Below are 15,092 nucleotides of genomic sequence, written 5' to 3'. Positions count from 1 at the left end.
AAAGGGTAGTCAGCAACTTTGTTAAGAACTATTATCATCATTATAATTCCAGCTTTTCTCCCTGAGGATCACAGCTGGAGTTTATAAGGAAGCAAAAAAAAGGACAGGAACATATTTTGAGAGATTTCTAAAAAATCCTCTAGAACTCAGGCAACTGATTTCTCTCCCAAATTTTCTAGGACAAATGGCATATATATGACATACTTAAGTAGATTTGCATGATTTTTTGAGATGTAATTATAATGTCTTACATTATCTAATGGAAAATTAAACCTTAAAATAATCTAGTGTCTTGATCTAATATGAATTTTGCACTTAAGATGATATTAAAAAAATTCAACAAGGCACACCAAAATTTTAAATTTAAACCTTCACAGTCCTGCACTCTTAACACGGTCATTTTCAGAACTTTTTTAATTCCAAACTTTTCTGGTTTTTTTTGTTTCTCTGTGAACTGTCTTCACAGACAAGCATGAAATTTGGTTCTACATCACCACTTTCTTCCTCATCAGAAATGCTGAATATTAGAAAACTCTGACCCTTAACATCCATGAGAAATCATGGAGGAAAACTGAAATCCATATGTTTCAGCTTCACAAGTTTAACCAGTGGACAGAATTTAATCCTTGGAGGAAAGCACAGGATTTATAAACTGGAAGCAGTGACCAAACTACAGGGGAGGAAATACCAAAGAGACAGTAAAGGGATGGTTATTAAGGCTACATTGGCTTTGTTATTCTCTCTGAAAGTACAATCACTTACAAATACTAAAAGTGCTTTTAATACCTTAAAGTGACATATGAAAATTCTTCCTTTAGAAGTTGAAACTGTACTTTGAATAAAAACATCATAAGATGTTACAAAGCAGAGCTCCTCTACTTCAATAGCAGTAGAATATCTGAAAAATTTCAATCAGGTTTCAGATCCCGCTATGCTGCTACAACAGTCTTGGCAAGTTTTTTGTAATGACCTTGTAGTAAAGGTGGAATATGACAGGTTTTTATTTCTACATGTCTCAAGGGTGAAAGCTTATAACCATAAATAAATGCTCTTCCAAACTACTGATTTATGGAGTTTCCCCAGGCTCTATATTGGATTCACACTTTCAACATCTATACACTTCCACTTGTTTGCAACTTTTGCCATCATATGTTACAGAATGTCATTTTTGCAGATGATACCCTGAGTTAGCTATTCCTCAAAAAAAAAAAAAAAGAAAATAAAAAAGAAAGGAAAGGAAAGGAAAGGAAAGAAAAGCAACAGCAAAGCTAATGCCTGACTAATAGCTGAGAACTTTATGAAGGCAAAGCAAGTAAGACAAATAGTAGTGTCTGTGTCTCCTTTGTGTACATTAATTTCATCCTGCTCCTTACATGGACAGCTGCTGTGTTATTAACTTAATTCTATGATAATTTTCTGAATAGAAAATATGCTTGCCTAAGTACATGTACTGAAGAGAGGACTGAAACTAGTAGGTTTAGATCCTGTATATCTTGCAATTGTGTTGACATGTTTGCATGGTTTTCAGTCAAATCTGAATGAAACCTATTCTTTACCTACATATCTACAAATATACTTATGTAGAATATACACAATAAACTCGATCACATGCTGTGAGAAAATCAAGGAGATGGCTGGGTAGAACATGACCAATGATGAAGATCAGGTGAACTCCCGAGAAAAAAAAACCTGATTCTTAACTAAAAGATAATGTAAATGTACAACTATCCAGGCGATAACAGACTATGTTTGTACAACACTCTTCACATGATTCCTCCTGACTTAAGCTTAAAATAAGCTGATACCAATTTCATTGACATAATGAGAACAAACAAAGTAAATCAAGTGAATAAAGTCCAGAGTGATCTTTGTCTCCTGGATAAGATGCTTTTAGACAGTGCATCAACCACTGTGATGATTTATATTACAGACTGAGATGTAAGCCTTAAGTAGCATTGTTAAAGATAAATTTAATCTTATGTTTCTGATGGATAAACAGTCTCCTCTTTTAGAAGTAAGGCAGAAACAATATACTTCTGCATTTGTAGAAGAAATGACTGAAAGAACAAAAATGTTTTTTCATGGTTCTCAAAAATAAAGAGAGTGTCTTTGGGATACAGATGCAATAAAAGTTAAGAAAAAGATACAAGCCAGAAATCCCCTGGATAAGTACCAGGCTACAAAAAAACAGTGCTGTTATATCCAGCTTGTGAGGCAAGTGAGATAGAGTTCAAGGCATTTACAGTAGTTAAAACTGCAATACTAAAATAGAAAATAAAGGTTGACAGTATTTCCCATTAAAAGGACATCCTCTAGAACCATCAGAAGTACAGCTTTTATGCTAGTTTTGGAGAGAGAATATAGCATTTTGTAGGTACTACAGCAGTACTTTGCTATGAGAAGCAGTGGCACTATGATACAAATGGTATTTCCCCTAAGAAAAAAAAATTAAAAATAGAGCTTCATATACAACTAAAATGGGAGAAAGAAGCATGTCAGAAATAGCTACCAATCCAATAGGTTTTTATATACATTGGATAGTATGAACACTGCAAAATTCAAGCAGTCACATCTTCCCCTCTGCAGGAAGTCTCTTCTTGGGGACTTAGGAATCTTGTTGGAAATGTCACCATTTCTAATCTGTAGGCCACAGGAGACTTAGGAAGGGGAAGAAATGCTATACTTCTAAACAAGCAGATGATAAGAGATCTTTCTGGAGGGCTTGCTTTCCCTTCTTGCAATAGAAGTTGGCCTTTATATTTTTCTTTTTTTCACTATAAGAAGTTGCCATAGTCATCCTCAGTATTCTCAACCAAAAAAAAGGAACAACAAAAAGTGCCATCAAACAAACAGAAAAACAACAAACCCCACAATGAAAATGTTCAGAAACTCTGATTTATGCTTTGAAGTGTTAAAAACCAATTGCCTAACTACAGGAGGTTTGGGACAGCTCTGGCAATAACTTCTTAATAGTAGATGACTCGGGGTGTATCAAAGAAGTTAAAATGAGGAGGGCAGAACTCCATTCCTCATCAAATTACATTTGAATGAAGACACTTGGCCCTCTCTCTCACTTGCTGGCTGAAAATTGACACATCATTAGCAGATCTGGTAAGATCATCCAGGATGGAAACTATTGTTAACTGCTGCCAGAAGAAATCTACAGCAATATTGTCCCAAAATTGTCACAATAACACTACTTAAGAGGTCAATCAGTCTTCAAACAGGTGCTCTGCTAGAGGAAATGTCCATTTATAGAGATCAAGTTAACAATTCTCATCTGGTGTATTAAGAAACAGTCCTTAAAATATTCATGCACTGAAAAAACGTCTGATAGTCTGAGATTTTCAGGTGGGATCTTCAATTTCTGCTTCATCAAATTAAGTGCCATAAATGACCATTTTCATGTCTCATTTTGCTCTCCTCCCAACCCTTTCAAACCCTTCTGAACTAGGCTTCTTGGAAATGTCCAAAGTATTCTGCCCATAAGCATACTGTGGCAGCATCTGCCCAAGAGTCCAAAGGAAGATCTGTCCTGTCCAAAATCCAAGTATTCATCTACTTTAGAGACCACAAAAAACTTCATGCAGCTTCTTCTAGGTCATCAAAAGTCTAAGAAAGAAAACCATGGTAAAGTCAAGCAATCACAGTGTAAATCTACCCTGGAACTGTGAAATCCTTGAGATACTTCAATTTGACTCTATGGCTGTGAGCAAACAGATTTAAGCGGGTTTTACTTACAGGGTAGCTGAGTCCAAATGACCTGTGGACCAGATGACCTTTCAACCTAAATTGATTCTAAGTGCCTCAAAGCAAGGCTAAAGCAGTTCAACAGCTGCTTTACAACACTTAATACAAGCAGTCTTTGACAAAGACTGAGAAAATACTTCAGGAAATAGCTTTGAATGCTATGTTTGAGAGCAAAGGCTCTGTTGTTCAGCTTACAGACAATCCCACAAGGAGGGGGAGGGAAGCGGAGACCAGCAGGAGTTTTGCCATGCTAACAATGCACAAACTAAAGACAGGTGATCCCACAGAATATCATTTAATAATGTGCTCTGGAACTCTCAGATCTTAGGGTAGGGATGAGGTCAACTGTGCCTTGCTGAAAATGGCAGCACAAATTCCAGACTTTCAGAAAGGAAAGATGAAGACCCATACATAAGAGCGAAGGCATAAAGGACTGCTGGATTTCATATTATAAGTGCCAAAAGAGAAACTCCTCCTGAGAATTATCTCAGTTGTGAATTGATGTTTCCAGTGCTGTATTAGAGAAGAACTGTTTCCCAGTTAAGTGTTAGACTTGAAAAGGAGGAACAGACCTTTCTTTGCTGCTCAGACAGAGTAATGAGGAAAGCAGTAAGGCATCATCTACTTCATGTCTTCCACCACAGGAGATTATAAAATAACTCCTAAGCTTTTGGTAAAAGACAGAACTATTGCAGGACTGAATTCCTTGTGGATATTGGGTGCTTTCATCACAGGGCTGCTCAGCTCCAAAGGAAAAGCCAAGGACTTCTTGAAGGCACTGTGCAGCTGAGCAAGAGATCTCCAAAGATAAGGCAGATCAGTGTCAAACCTCTTGCAGTACACAGAGTTTCAGCTGTGCATTCAATATGCATGTGCACTTCGGAAATAAGGGTGTGCTAAGGCTGAGTGGCACCCATGAGTAATTCTGACTCATCCTACAATTCCTGTGCCTCCAGGACAGTTTCTGTGTGAATGGCAATATATGGCAGTATCAGCTAATCACTGAATACTGATGAGATTGTGTTTATTTGTGCTGAAAAGTCGCTTCTGTGGATGTTGCTTTGGTTTGGGCTTTTCTCGTTAATTACGAAGGTCTCAAAGTCTTGACCGTTGTTACTCAGCACCACAGCTGAATACATAACAGTACAGAAAGGAGTAAAGCAAATTTCAAAGCATGCATAGGCAAATAGATGAATTTGACTTTGTTCACTCCCCTCATTCATGTCACCCAATGCATGCAAAATTTCTGAGAAAAAGATCTTACAAGAAGCCATGCAAGGGTTTAAAAAAAATACAAACCTGAGCTGCATTTTAATTATTGGTTTAATTATTCTAATGCATAAACACTCTCAACTGGCTGTGTTTTCTTTGATTATTATTATTGTTCTACAACCTCAAGCTAACCAATATATGGATTTGAACTTTGCAAACATTGTGAAACTTAACTTCCAAAATACATGTAAACTAGCAGAGATTTTTGTGTTAAAATCTGATGTTTAATTATCAGACAACTCAATCTTATCTACCAGAAATAACATAAAAATGATAGTAAAATACATATTTTCATTATTTTATATGCAAATATATGTTCATACATATAAATGCACATGCATCTGTATATATAAGCATGTATGCATTGATTTATCTGTATCTGTAAGTCAAAATACACCCCCTCAGGTTACATTTGCTACATCACTGCTTCGTTAAAATTCAGGAAATGGTTTACAGCACTGCTGACCTTACATGATTAGTTCTGAAAGGTTTACTTCTTTGTCACACTGATTTGTGGCAATCACCTTGCTGCTCTGAAGCTATAAATCTCTGCAGATATCATAGTATGCCTTTCTATATATTGGTATGCTATCAGGAACAGTGATGATCATTTATACTAGTGTGAAAAGACAGGAAATGCTTAGGAGACACTTAGGAGTTCATTGTTCTCTGTTCAGATATTTATGACTATGACTAGAGATAAAAAATATAAATTACATTTACATATTTATGAGCATTTTTATGCAATATCTTCATTTCGATTAAAGTGCCATCAATATCCCTCCATTACTATAATGCAAGTCAGAAATCTAACTACAAAGCACTTAGTTTTGTCTTTTTCCTGAAAACTTCCCAAATTAAAGCAATTAACAAAATACAGCATGAGCAGTGCTGATTGATAAACAATGCATTTAGGCATAATTATGAAATTCTAAAGAACTGATCTATCATACCATAGGACCTAAAGTTATTTTTCTTTGTTTGGAGAAGCAGAAACAACCTTGGGAGAAAACGCGTGGGCTGCAGAGCCATGCAATGCAAATTGAAGGGTGCAGGCAGAAACTCACCTCTAGCTTTGTTCTTTGTAGCAGCCACTGGAAGCAAGGAAAAGATTGCACAAGAAGAAGAGAACAAAGATAGATTAGACAGAAGTTTGAGCAAGCAAGAACACAGAGAAACTTCATCACTATTGATTCAAAGCTAACAAACACCGTTTCTAAGATTATTTGACCTATTTATTAGAGACACTGCTGTGCTGTGAGAGAGTTCAGATCTATAATTCTGTCAGAAACCCTGCATTGAGAAGTTGGAAAATACACCAGAATACACACTCAAAAAAGCATGGTGAGGATTGCAGAAAAATCACGGATCATTAGTCACAAGTAGGTGAGAACAAATGCACACACATTAGTAAATTCTAACTTAAAGCACAATTTGCCTTGCCAAAATGACATTCTGAAGAACCTAAATCTTATGTCATCCCCTTGCTCTTATTTCTTGAAATATCATTTTTTTTGTGAAGCTGATGCAAATAAGCATAATTTAATCTGCAGATATGCAAATGATTTATAATCTACTGTACAATCACTATTTTTCTTCATTGAAACCTATAATTTCAGATTGTTCTTGCACCCTAATGTAGCATGCAAACCAAAAGGAACAGATGATAATTTAACCAACAGTGACCAATGTTCAAACTCACAGAAACTGGGACAGATACTACAGCCTTCCTTGTGTGTCCTGAATCCACACAGTCTCATCCTAGTAGTTTTTCATGTCCAGCAGGGTAGCAAAAACAAACACTGTAGTTTAAAATGTTTCACTAACAACCACACTATCACCGAAATAAAAAGAACCATTGTTTTCTGTTTTCTGAGGTTCAAGGATAATGTAGTTGAAAGAAAATATTACTCGAAATGCAAAGTTAGAATGGAATCACTCCGTTAATGGAATAACTTAAATTACTCAAAAAGATCATCCAAACCTCTCTAAATTCTCAAGTACACTGTGAGAAGGCATTAATTCAAGAGCATCTCCACGAAAGAAAAGAAAACCAAAATATGTAATTCTTCTTCTGCTGGACCTTCTTGTAGGGCAAAACTACATTAACCATTCAAAAGCAGCAATGCTTGAGACCAAAAGACATGAAAGAAAAGGAGAAAGACCAAACCCTTTTCTGGTGGCTTTGCTTCTTTTGTTCATATCTAAAATGTTTGTTTGCTTGATTTGTTTCATTTATTTTTTGGTCTGTTGTCTCACCAGTCAGTCTTTACTAAAACAAGCAAGGAGTGTGTAGCAGTGAAGACCAAGTTGCCATATATGAAGAAATTGTTGAAAAAATGAAACCTTTAACTTTACAAATGCATCAAAATATCAGTTCATAAGCTGCATCTTTTTTTTTTTTTAAATTTTTTGACTCTTCCCTCCTTTATCTCCAGTTTCACCACTGTGACTTGTCAACATTCTCCTTGCAACACAAAAAAAAATTCTGCTTTGGGGAGCTACAATGAGTGCAGATGCTTCTGCAGAACTCTTTCCATAGGGCTGTTTAACAAGACGTATTCACCTGCAAACTGCCCGTAAATCTTACACACGCTAAAAATTGCTTGTGTAGTAAACAAAATTAATGACGCCATTCTAATTTTATAAGAAGCTAACAGTTTCTCCTTCATGCAAATCTAAGTTGATAATGAATGCACCGAGTTCATCAACCTGTTCATTTTATTATGCTTCCCCTGTTTTTTTTTTTCAGTCCTGAGAATTACATCTACATGAATGTATTATCATTTCTAGCCAGAATAACCCATAAGCTTAATAAAGGTCTGGAGAAAACACTATCTCCCTGTCCCCACCAAAAAATTTAAAAGCAACAGGAGACTTTGTACTTAATTAAACAGAATAAAAAAGAAAAAAAAAAAACTGTGCCTACATATAAGTACTTATATTAAAAAATATATGTACTTGAACTCTTCAGAATATATATACACATAGTTATATGGATATGTAAGTGATATAATTTATGTGTATGGAAATATATATGTATGTATATTAAAAGAACCCACATATTCCATGAAGAGACAGCTTTATTTTGAAGTGTGTGCACCAGAGAATTATTACCTATCAGTAAATAAAGGAAAGTATTAAATGAGATTGTACAATATAATTGGAAGTAGGACAGGTTACTAGGCTTGTTAGGCCAATTATAACTCTCTGCAAACCCACTAATAGAGGACTAGATGACAGTAACCTTCTTAAAAATGTCATGTTCAATACTTGTAAATTTTCCCATTGACAGCATGGTCCAATTACAAGTCAATTCATAAAGTTCAAACTGCACAACAGCCAAATTAGCTGAAAATGGTCTTACAAAATATAATTCTGCCTACAGAAGGCAACTAGCTGCAGCTGTTTCCATCTTTCTGATACTTAGCATGAAGGAGAATTCCCTTTCATTGGTATCACTGAAGTATTTTTTTCTTTTTTTTTAAAGCTGAAAGAATTTTCCTCTCTTGCCTCTTTACTCACGTTGTCACTTTGTAAAAAAAGACAATTTTCAACCTATATATATATTATGTTTGAAAAATTTTACCCACCTCTTATATTACATGTAAAGCCATAAAAGACAAGCATAGACAAATGTTTTGAATGAGAATCATCAAGACTGAAATTTAGCAGAGGGAAGCTGAGATTTTAGTTGGAGCATCAGATATGGGAAAACTCAGCTTTTTATGCCCCATGTCAGTGATAAAAGATTGAGGTTTCAACAAACAACATTACAGTCAAAGGATCCACTTTTGCTTTAAATCTTCAGCAAGTCAGTCGATTTAGCCACATTTCACATAACACATTCTCTTTTTTACCTGCTGACAAAAGGAAGAAAATCTTCAAGGAAGTGTGTTTTCCTCACCTCAAAGTAGTATAATGTATATACTAATATATCAAGACACTGACTTGAGACTTTTGTAATACAAATAAAATGGTTTAGGACTGGCCAATAATAATTTTTTGGCACAACATAACCTAAAATCTGGAATTTGCTGTGTATGGCTGCCATATTTTCTTTGTCTAAATTAACAAGTCAAACAATAAATGGATATTGATTCTGATATTTCCCTGTGTTCAGAGATATATGTGAAAAAAAAAAAAGAACATTTGTAAGGGCATTTTTCTTGTCTTAGGAAAATTATTCCGGACAGGAAAGCATACTACAGAAAAGTGTGAACAGTCACCTTTTTGGAGCTTAAGGAAAAATTTTAAAGACCAGAGAAGAAAGACAAAGTAGGTGTGCAGCTTTTGCCCTTGAGCTATTCACGGAAGTGACTTTCTAAGAGAAGCTGCTCTCAGTTTTCTCCATGTCTGACAAAACCCAATCGGCAATTAGCTTTGAGAACTGACAATCTGTTAAACCACTGAGAAAGCTGGACAGGCCTCTATGAATACACATGTTAAAGACAAAAAATGTCCGGAAGCCCTCTTCTCCTTTCAGCCTGTCCCCATCTTGGCCAGGTCACTTAACAATCTGCAGGCACCAGGCAAGATACTAACTCTTTCAGTGCACGGATAAGATTTGCAGACCTTCAATCCTCCCTCTGTTGAGAGAAAAGGACAGAGTGAGAACACATAGAGGAACAACATGAAGACACCAAGGTCAGTGAAGAAAGAGTCAAGTCCCAGATAGGAGGGATGAGGAGATGCCTTGATTTTGGGGCTGAAATCCTCTAGAAAAGCTATGGAGAAGAATTAATACATCAGATTCTTTTTCCCTGTAACTCATTGAAAGTATGGGGAGATGAAGTGTTCCAATTGTAGATATGAGCAAAGGCCTCCATGCTAAAGTAATCAGATGTTGAAGTAGCTGTGATCTCATGAGAAGTTTCAACAGAGAGAAAGAGAAGAATGATGGAGACCCTTTTGCCCCCAGGGAGAGAAGATCATCTCTGTTCCCAGGGATGAAGATGATCTCAGAGATAGCTAAAGAGAACCTTTGCTCTTGTACAGCTCATCTTTAAAATAATACCCCATAACAGGACATGGCCCATAAACACATCTGTGAAAAAACTGTGAGAGATGAGAGGGACTTCACAATTGCAGATACCCAGGCGGCTGTTATTCATGGAAATTGAAATGATGAGAGAAAGCTTTTCTCATGGAGAAGTCTCCAAAAATTGACAAGAGGGACTCCTCTCCCTAAGTGAACTGAAAAAAGATTATTCTAAACTGACTGAATTGTTTCTGTACACTGTTAGTGGGAAATAAAAGGTCGTAGGAGGAAGGAGAAGTGTTCTAAAGATTCTATTCTGAGTCTTATTATTCTTTCTTTTAGGTACTGTTAATAAACTTTTCTTTATATCCTTTTAAAGTTTTGAGCCTGTTTTGCCTTCTTCCTAATCCTATCTCATAACAGGAAATGAGTAAATATATTCCAGTGTGTGCACTGGTGTTTAGCCAGCACTGAACCCATCACATTAATTGGTGCACTGCCTGGGAAATCTCAAATTAGCAAACTAAAACCACTACAGAGGAAGAAAGACCATATTTTCAGAAGTCCGGTTGAAAGGCATGACAGAGCTACTAGATTTCTAGGTAAGGCTGAGAAATAAATCTCCTCTATTTTCTCTAGCAAGGTTACACAGTATTGTATTTTTTGAAGGCTCTTGTGGTTACAGAATATGTAAAACAAAAGGGTTGGCCACCAGGGAAAGGTCTGTGAGTGAGAGCATCACAGAACAGCAAAAACCCAAGGTCAGTGATCTCAGGAGAGTCCCACTATGAGAGATCTGGAAAGGGGAGGAAAACTGCCAGGTGCAGCTAAATTTCACAGAATTAATGTTTTTAGGGCATTTTTAAATCAGAAAAGTAATCCTGCTGTAGCTGTATTGTTAAAACAATCTTTTAAAAATCATTGCCTGAATGTAAAAACCAAGATTCAAATTTCAAAAACCCTAATATACCCTTGCTCTCAAATATCGATAATATATTGTGCTTTATTTTCTGTGATACATCTTTCTGACTTCTTGCTTTTTGTATGCCAACAATTGTTAAATTACATTCTTTGATAAATGGTGGCTACAAGTTGTTCAATATTTTCTCCACACTCAGCTGCTCTACACTGTTCAATTTTGTAGACACTTTTAGACAGATTTGATATAGCTTTTATTTTATTTTTCTCTTATATGTGATTTATTATTCGATTTGGAGTTTTGTCTTTTGTCTTTGGAGAAAACCACATCCGTCCAATTACTTCAATAGCTCAATAAAATAAAAAAAAAAAAAGGAAAAAAGCATTTCCCCCAGATATCTAGCTAACCTAATCTTTTATTTCAAAAAATAAGGGGAAAGAAAAAGGAAAGTGAAATGTTTGAGGTCATTCTTGTTCTCATTTCACCTATTGGATGCACTAAGATCAAGAAAGAGGAACAAACTGTAAAATATTTAAATTTTATAACAACTAAATACTCTATTTAGGGAAAAGAAACAAGAAAATGTCATATTCATGAAGTACATTGCATTGATTTTCTCCCAGATTCAGTACCCTACAGCTCCTGCAGTTCTGGAGGTCCTCTCTTCTTTAATAAAAAGTGAACAAATCACCAGTCACATGGATGCATTTATTCATCTTTATATCTACTCCAGCCTTAAAATCATTTAGGATCACGAAAAATGATCAGAGAACCAGCATAAACATCCCCCACCCCACAAAGTAGGAGGAAAGAAACAGCAACAACCACACAGCCCTGCTCCCCAACACATCCAACATGTAATTCAGATTACCAGTTTTAAAATAACAAAAACAACAACAAAAAACTACTTATTTTTACACTGCCTACATTTAGAATTTTCTTTTTAATTTTAGGATGATGATGACGACAACAACTGCATTTTTTCCATTTGGATAAATGGACGGATTATCGCTGATCATTTAGGTCACCTAAATGCCAGCTCTGAATCTCTGACTGGAAAATCTCCTCTGTGTGACAGAAGGCCTTAGCAGGATCATTTCCTCCAGAAAATACTGCAAATTATTAGGCTCTCACAGACTAGAGATCCATTCAAAGATACCCACATGTGCTGCAATGTACAATCCTTCCCATCCTCCTTTTCAAAACCAGCATTTTCCAGAAGCCACTGAAGGGGAAAGAAGCCACCACCATCAGCTGAAATTCATGCTGGGAATTGGAGTCTCCTGAACTCAGGAAGTCATTGCTGCTTAGACTTAAAGAGTGGCCAACAAATGACACAAAAACATGGGATCTAAATTTATTTGCTTCTGATTTTCTGATCTTTCCCTTGATTCCCTTTATTGCTATGTCTTTGCATTTTGTAGTGAATATAATTTTTATACGTAAGTTCTGCACACTCTTCTCATGGAGATTCCTAAAATATCAGATGGTGGCATTTGCAGATTTAACCAGAATGCATATATTCCTAGACAAGCTTCCTCTCTTTATGTATATAACCATTAAAAAACTGTGCAGTCATGCATATGTAACTAAATGGAATTCAAACATGTGACCTTTTTTTATTCTATTTATACTGTGTTCTATCTCTACATTATTGTATCTACACCACAAGTTCCCAAAATGACAGCAGGTAATTTCCCTCAGAAACATAAAATAGTCTTGAAGATACAACTGAAAAAGGGACAAAAATGCAAACTGGAAGGATTCTGAGGATGTCAGCCACTGCATCCTGCGTGTTTCAAGCATGAGTTATCTTTGGACCCCTCCTAACAGATTGCTTGACAAAGTGTTAAAACCTTTGGTGGTGGGGACTTCAAAAGCTCTCCAGATCACGTCATTCAGTTGCCCCTCTCAAAAGTAAATTGTTCTGCTGTTATATAACTTCACCATTATATGCAGCAGATTGGTGCAATTCCTTCACGTATCTCATACCATCCAGGAGTTCAAATTACAGCATGTATACTTCTTTAATGTAACTCCTTGCAAACCTGAAGATTTATTATTCCTGTTGTATTCTTAAAAATAATCTAAACTTTCTCAAGATAAGTTTTTCAAGTTGCACTCTATTGCCTTCCTCGGTTTTAAAACTGTGACTAGATTATCACATGCAACAACATTTATTATGCAATACTAATCATAAAATATTGAAAAACATGCAGCTCCATTTTCTTTCTGAAGAGTAGGGTATAAATATAGTAATTTTGTTCTCAATACTCATTATGACTGACATGATGGAGATCAGCAGAAGCATCTTATAATCTAAACATCACTGGAGTTCAGGATTCCAGCTGTAGCTGATCCACATTAGCAGCTGGAAACACATAACACATCACATTACAGGATAGTGAAAATAGAAGATGAATATAATCATGCACTAAATGGTCCTCTTAAAAATATTGAGATAAGACTATTTGCCTGTCCCAAAATGCCAACTTTATGCATGTTTTAATACAGCTGGACATGTAACTTCTACAAGCAATGCAAGTCGCTACTAAGAAATTTTATCAAAAGCTGGGTTTACATAAAACAGAAATTTCACTTGCAAATCAATAATTTAGCTCATGAAGAAGAGCAAATACAATTTTTATATTTCATTTTACTAAGGTAACAGAATGTTTTAAGAAATATGTGTAAAGACAGCTCTGGAGTAGTAGAATTAAGCACTGTGATAGCGTATGATCAGGGTTGTGTCAGGCAGAGGTACAAGTCCTCAGTTCTGCTTTCAGATCTTTTTCATAGTTGTTTCAGAACTTAAAATAAATATTTGAAAAGCTTGAATTTTCATTCATCCATCCCCTTAAAAAAGCTCTCAAAATTGCTAGTCATACAGAATGTGCATACACACAAACATGCCCAGCTTCCTGCTTTCAACAGGTTTCCAGAATAAAGAGAAAGGAATAGATCCTTGGAAACACTTAGCAAAGTATTTGTCTGCCACCAGGTAACAAAGGTATAAAAACAGGTGACCGGGCACAAGCAACTGCAAGCAGTGAGCTTTTGTCTCTTCTCACATCTGCAGATCAATACATACAAAAAACCTCAAATAATGCCTTGTCCATTTTACCCAATCCAAGAGCAACCTGTGACATTCATGTCTTACATAGGTTTGGTTTTTGATGAAGTATATGCTATCCTACATTATCACAAATAGAAATTTCCTGGACCTACCATGTTCATATACATTCCTTTCTGGTCACAGGTCACAGGTCTGATAGCGCACAACAGTTTAAAGGTTCTTGTATTTGAAAATAAGCTACTATGCAACCTGCATGAAATAAACACAAATACAAACAAACAATACAACAACAAAACCCAACATCAACCAAACAAAAAAAAACCCAAAACAATAAAAAAACAAAACAAACAACAACAATAACAAAAAAAAAAAAAAACTACAAAAACCCCCGTATCATCCAGAGTAAGTAGTGCAGACAAACAGCTTGGGATCTTCTTATATTACCTCTGTTTACAACTGAATCATCTACTGCAAGCTCTAACATGTTTATCAAAAGGCATCTGGTGGTTTTTGCATGGTTACTTTCCCTATTTATTTATTTATTTTAAATTATAGCCTATAGTATCTCTATATAAGAGCTGTCACAATACAACCATACAAATAATCTGTATGAAATGCCTTTTCAATAAGGTTAATCTTTGTATTAAGGATCATTGGGACAATGCTTGAAGCATGTGGGAACAAGCACACATCTTAAACGGCAGACAGTTAAAACCTTAAACAGAAAAATAAATCTCTTTTTTTTTATTCCCCAAAAATTATCCATTTAGACTTTTCCAGATATTAAGAGACAAACTTAGAAAACTAACAAGATTGATGAAAAAAAAAAAAATTCTGTAATAAACTCAGTGCAGATCTCAAACAACTGGATTTTCTTAGATTCAAATGGACATCAATGACCTAAATTTAAGTATTTCTATAACTGAAGAACTGGAATTTCAGATTCATTAGTAAACCAAATATTGTAATTTATTAGATCTCTAAATACAAAAAAAATAAACCCTTAGCCAAAATAGTACAAACCACATTCAAATGACTGTTTCAAACACACACTTTGTCATTCAACTTCATAAACATTTTAGGAAAAGAGATGG

The 15,092-nt window shown here is 35.5% G+C and overlaps 1 protein-coding gene across 3 annotated transcripts in view; it reads right to left on the bottom strand.

Moving 5' to 3' along the window:
- CADM2 (cell adhesion molecule 2) overlaps nucleotides 1–15,092 on the bottom strand; it is a 590,742-nt gene that overhangs the window by 199,235 nt on the left and 376,415 nt on the right. For 2 of the 3 annotated variants that reach the window (XM_021541252.3, XM_021541238.3), the window contains exon 2: nucleotides 6,090–6,116. The exons of the other annotated variant lie outside the window; for it this stretch is intronic. In XM_021541252.3, the coding sequence (XP_021396927.1) occupies nucleotides 6,090–6,116 (27 nt within the window). The remainder of the gene's footprint in view (nucleotides 1–6,089; nucleotides 6,117–15,092) is intronic. 3 annotated transcript variants of the gene reach the window in all.

This window comes from Lonchura striata, chromosome 2 (genome assembly GCF_046129695.1).
Source record: "Lonchura striata isolate bLonStr1 chromosome 2, bLonStr1.mat, whole genome shotgun sequence".
Lineage (NCBI taxonomy): Eukaryota > Metazoa > Chordata > Aves > Passeriformes > Estrildidae > Lonchura > Lonchura striata.
The sequence above is the reverse complement of the archived record's forward strand: the minus strand, read 5'-3'. Positions and strand labels throughout refer to the sequence as shown.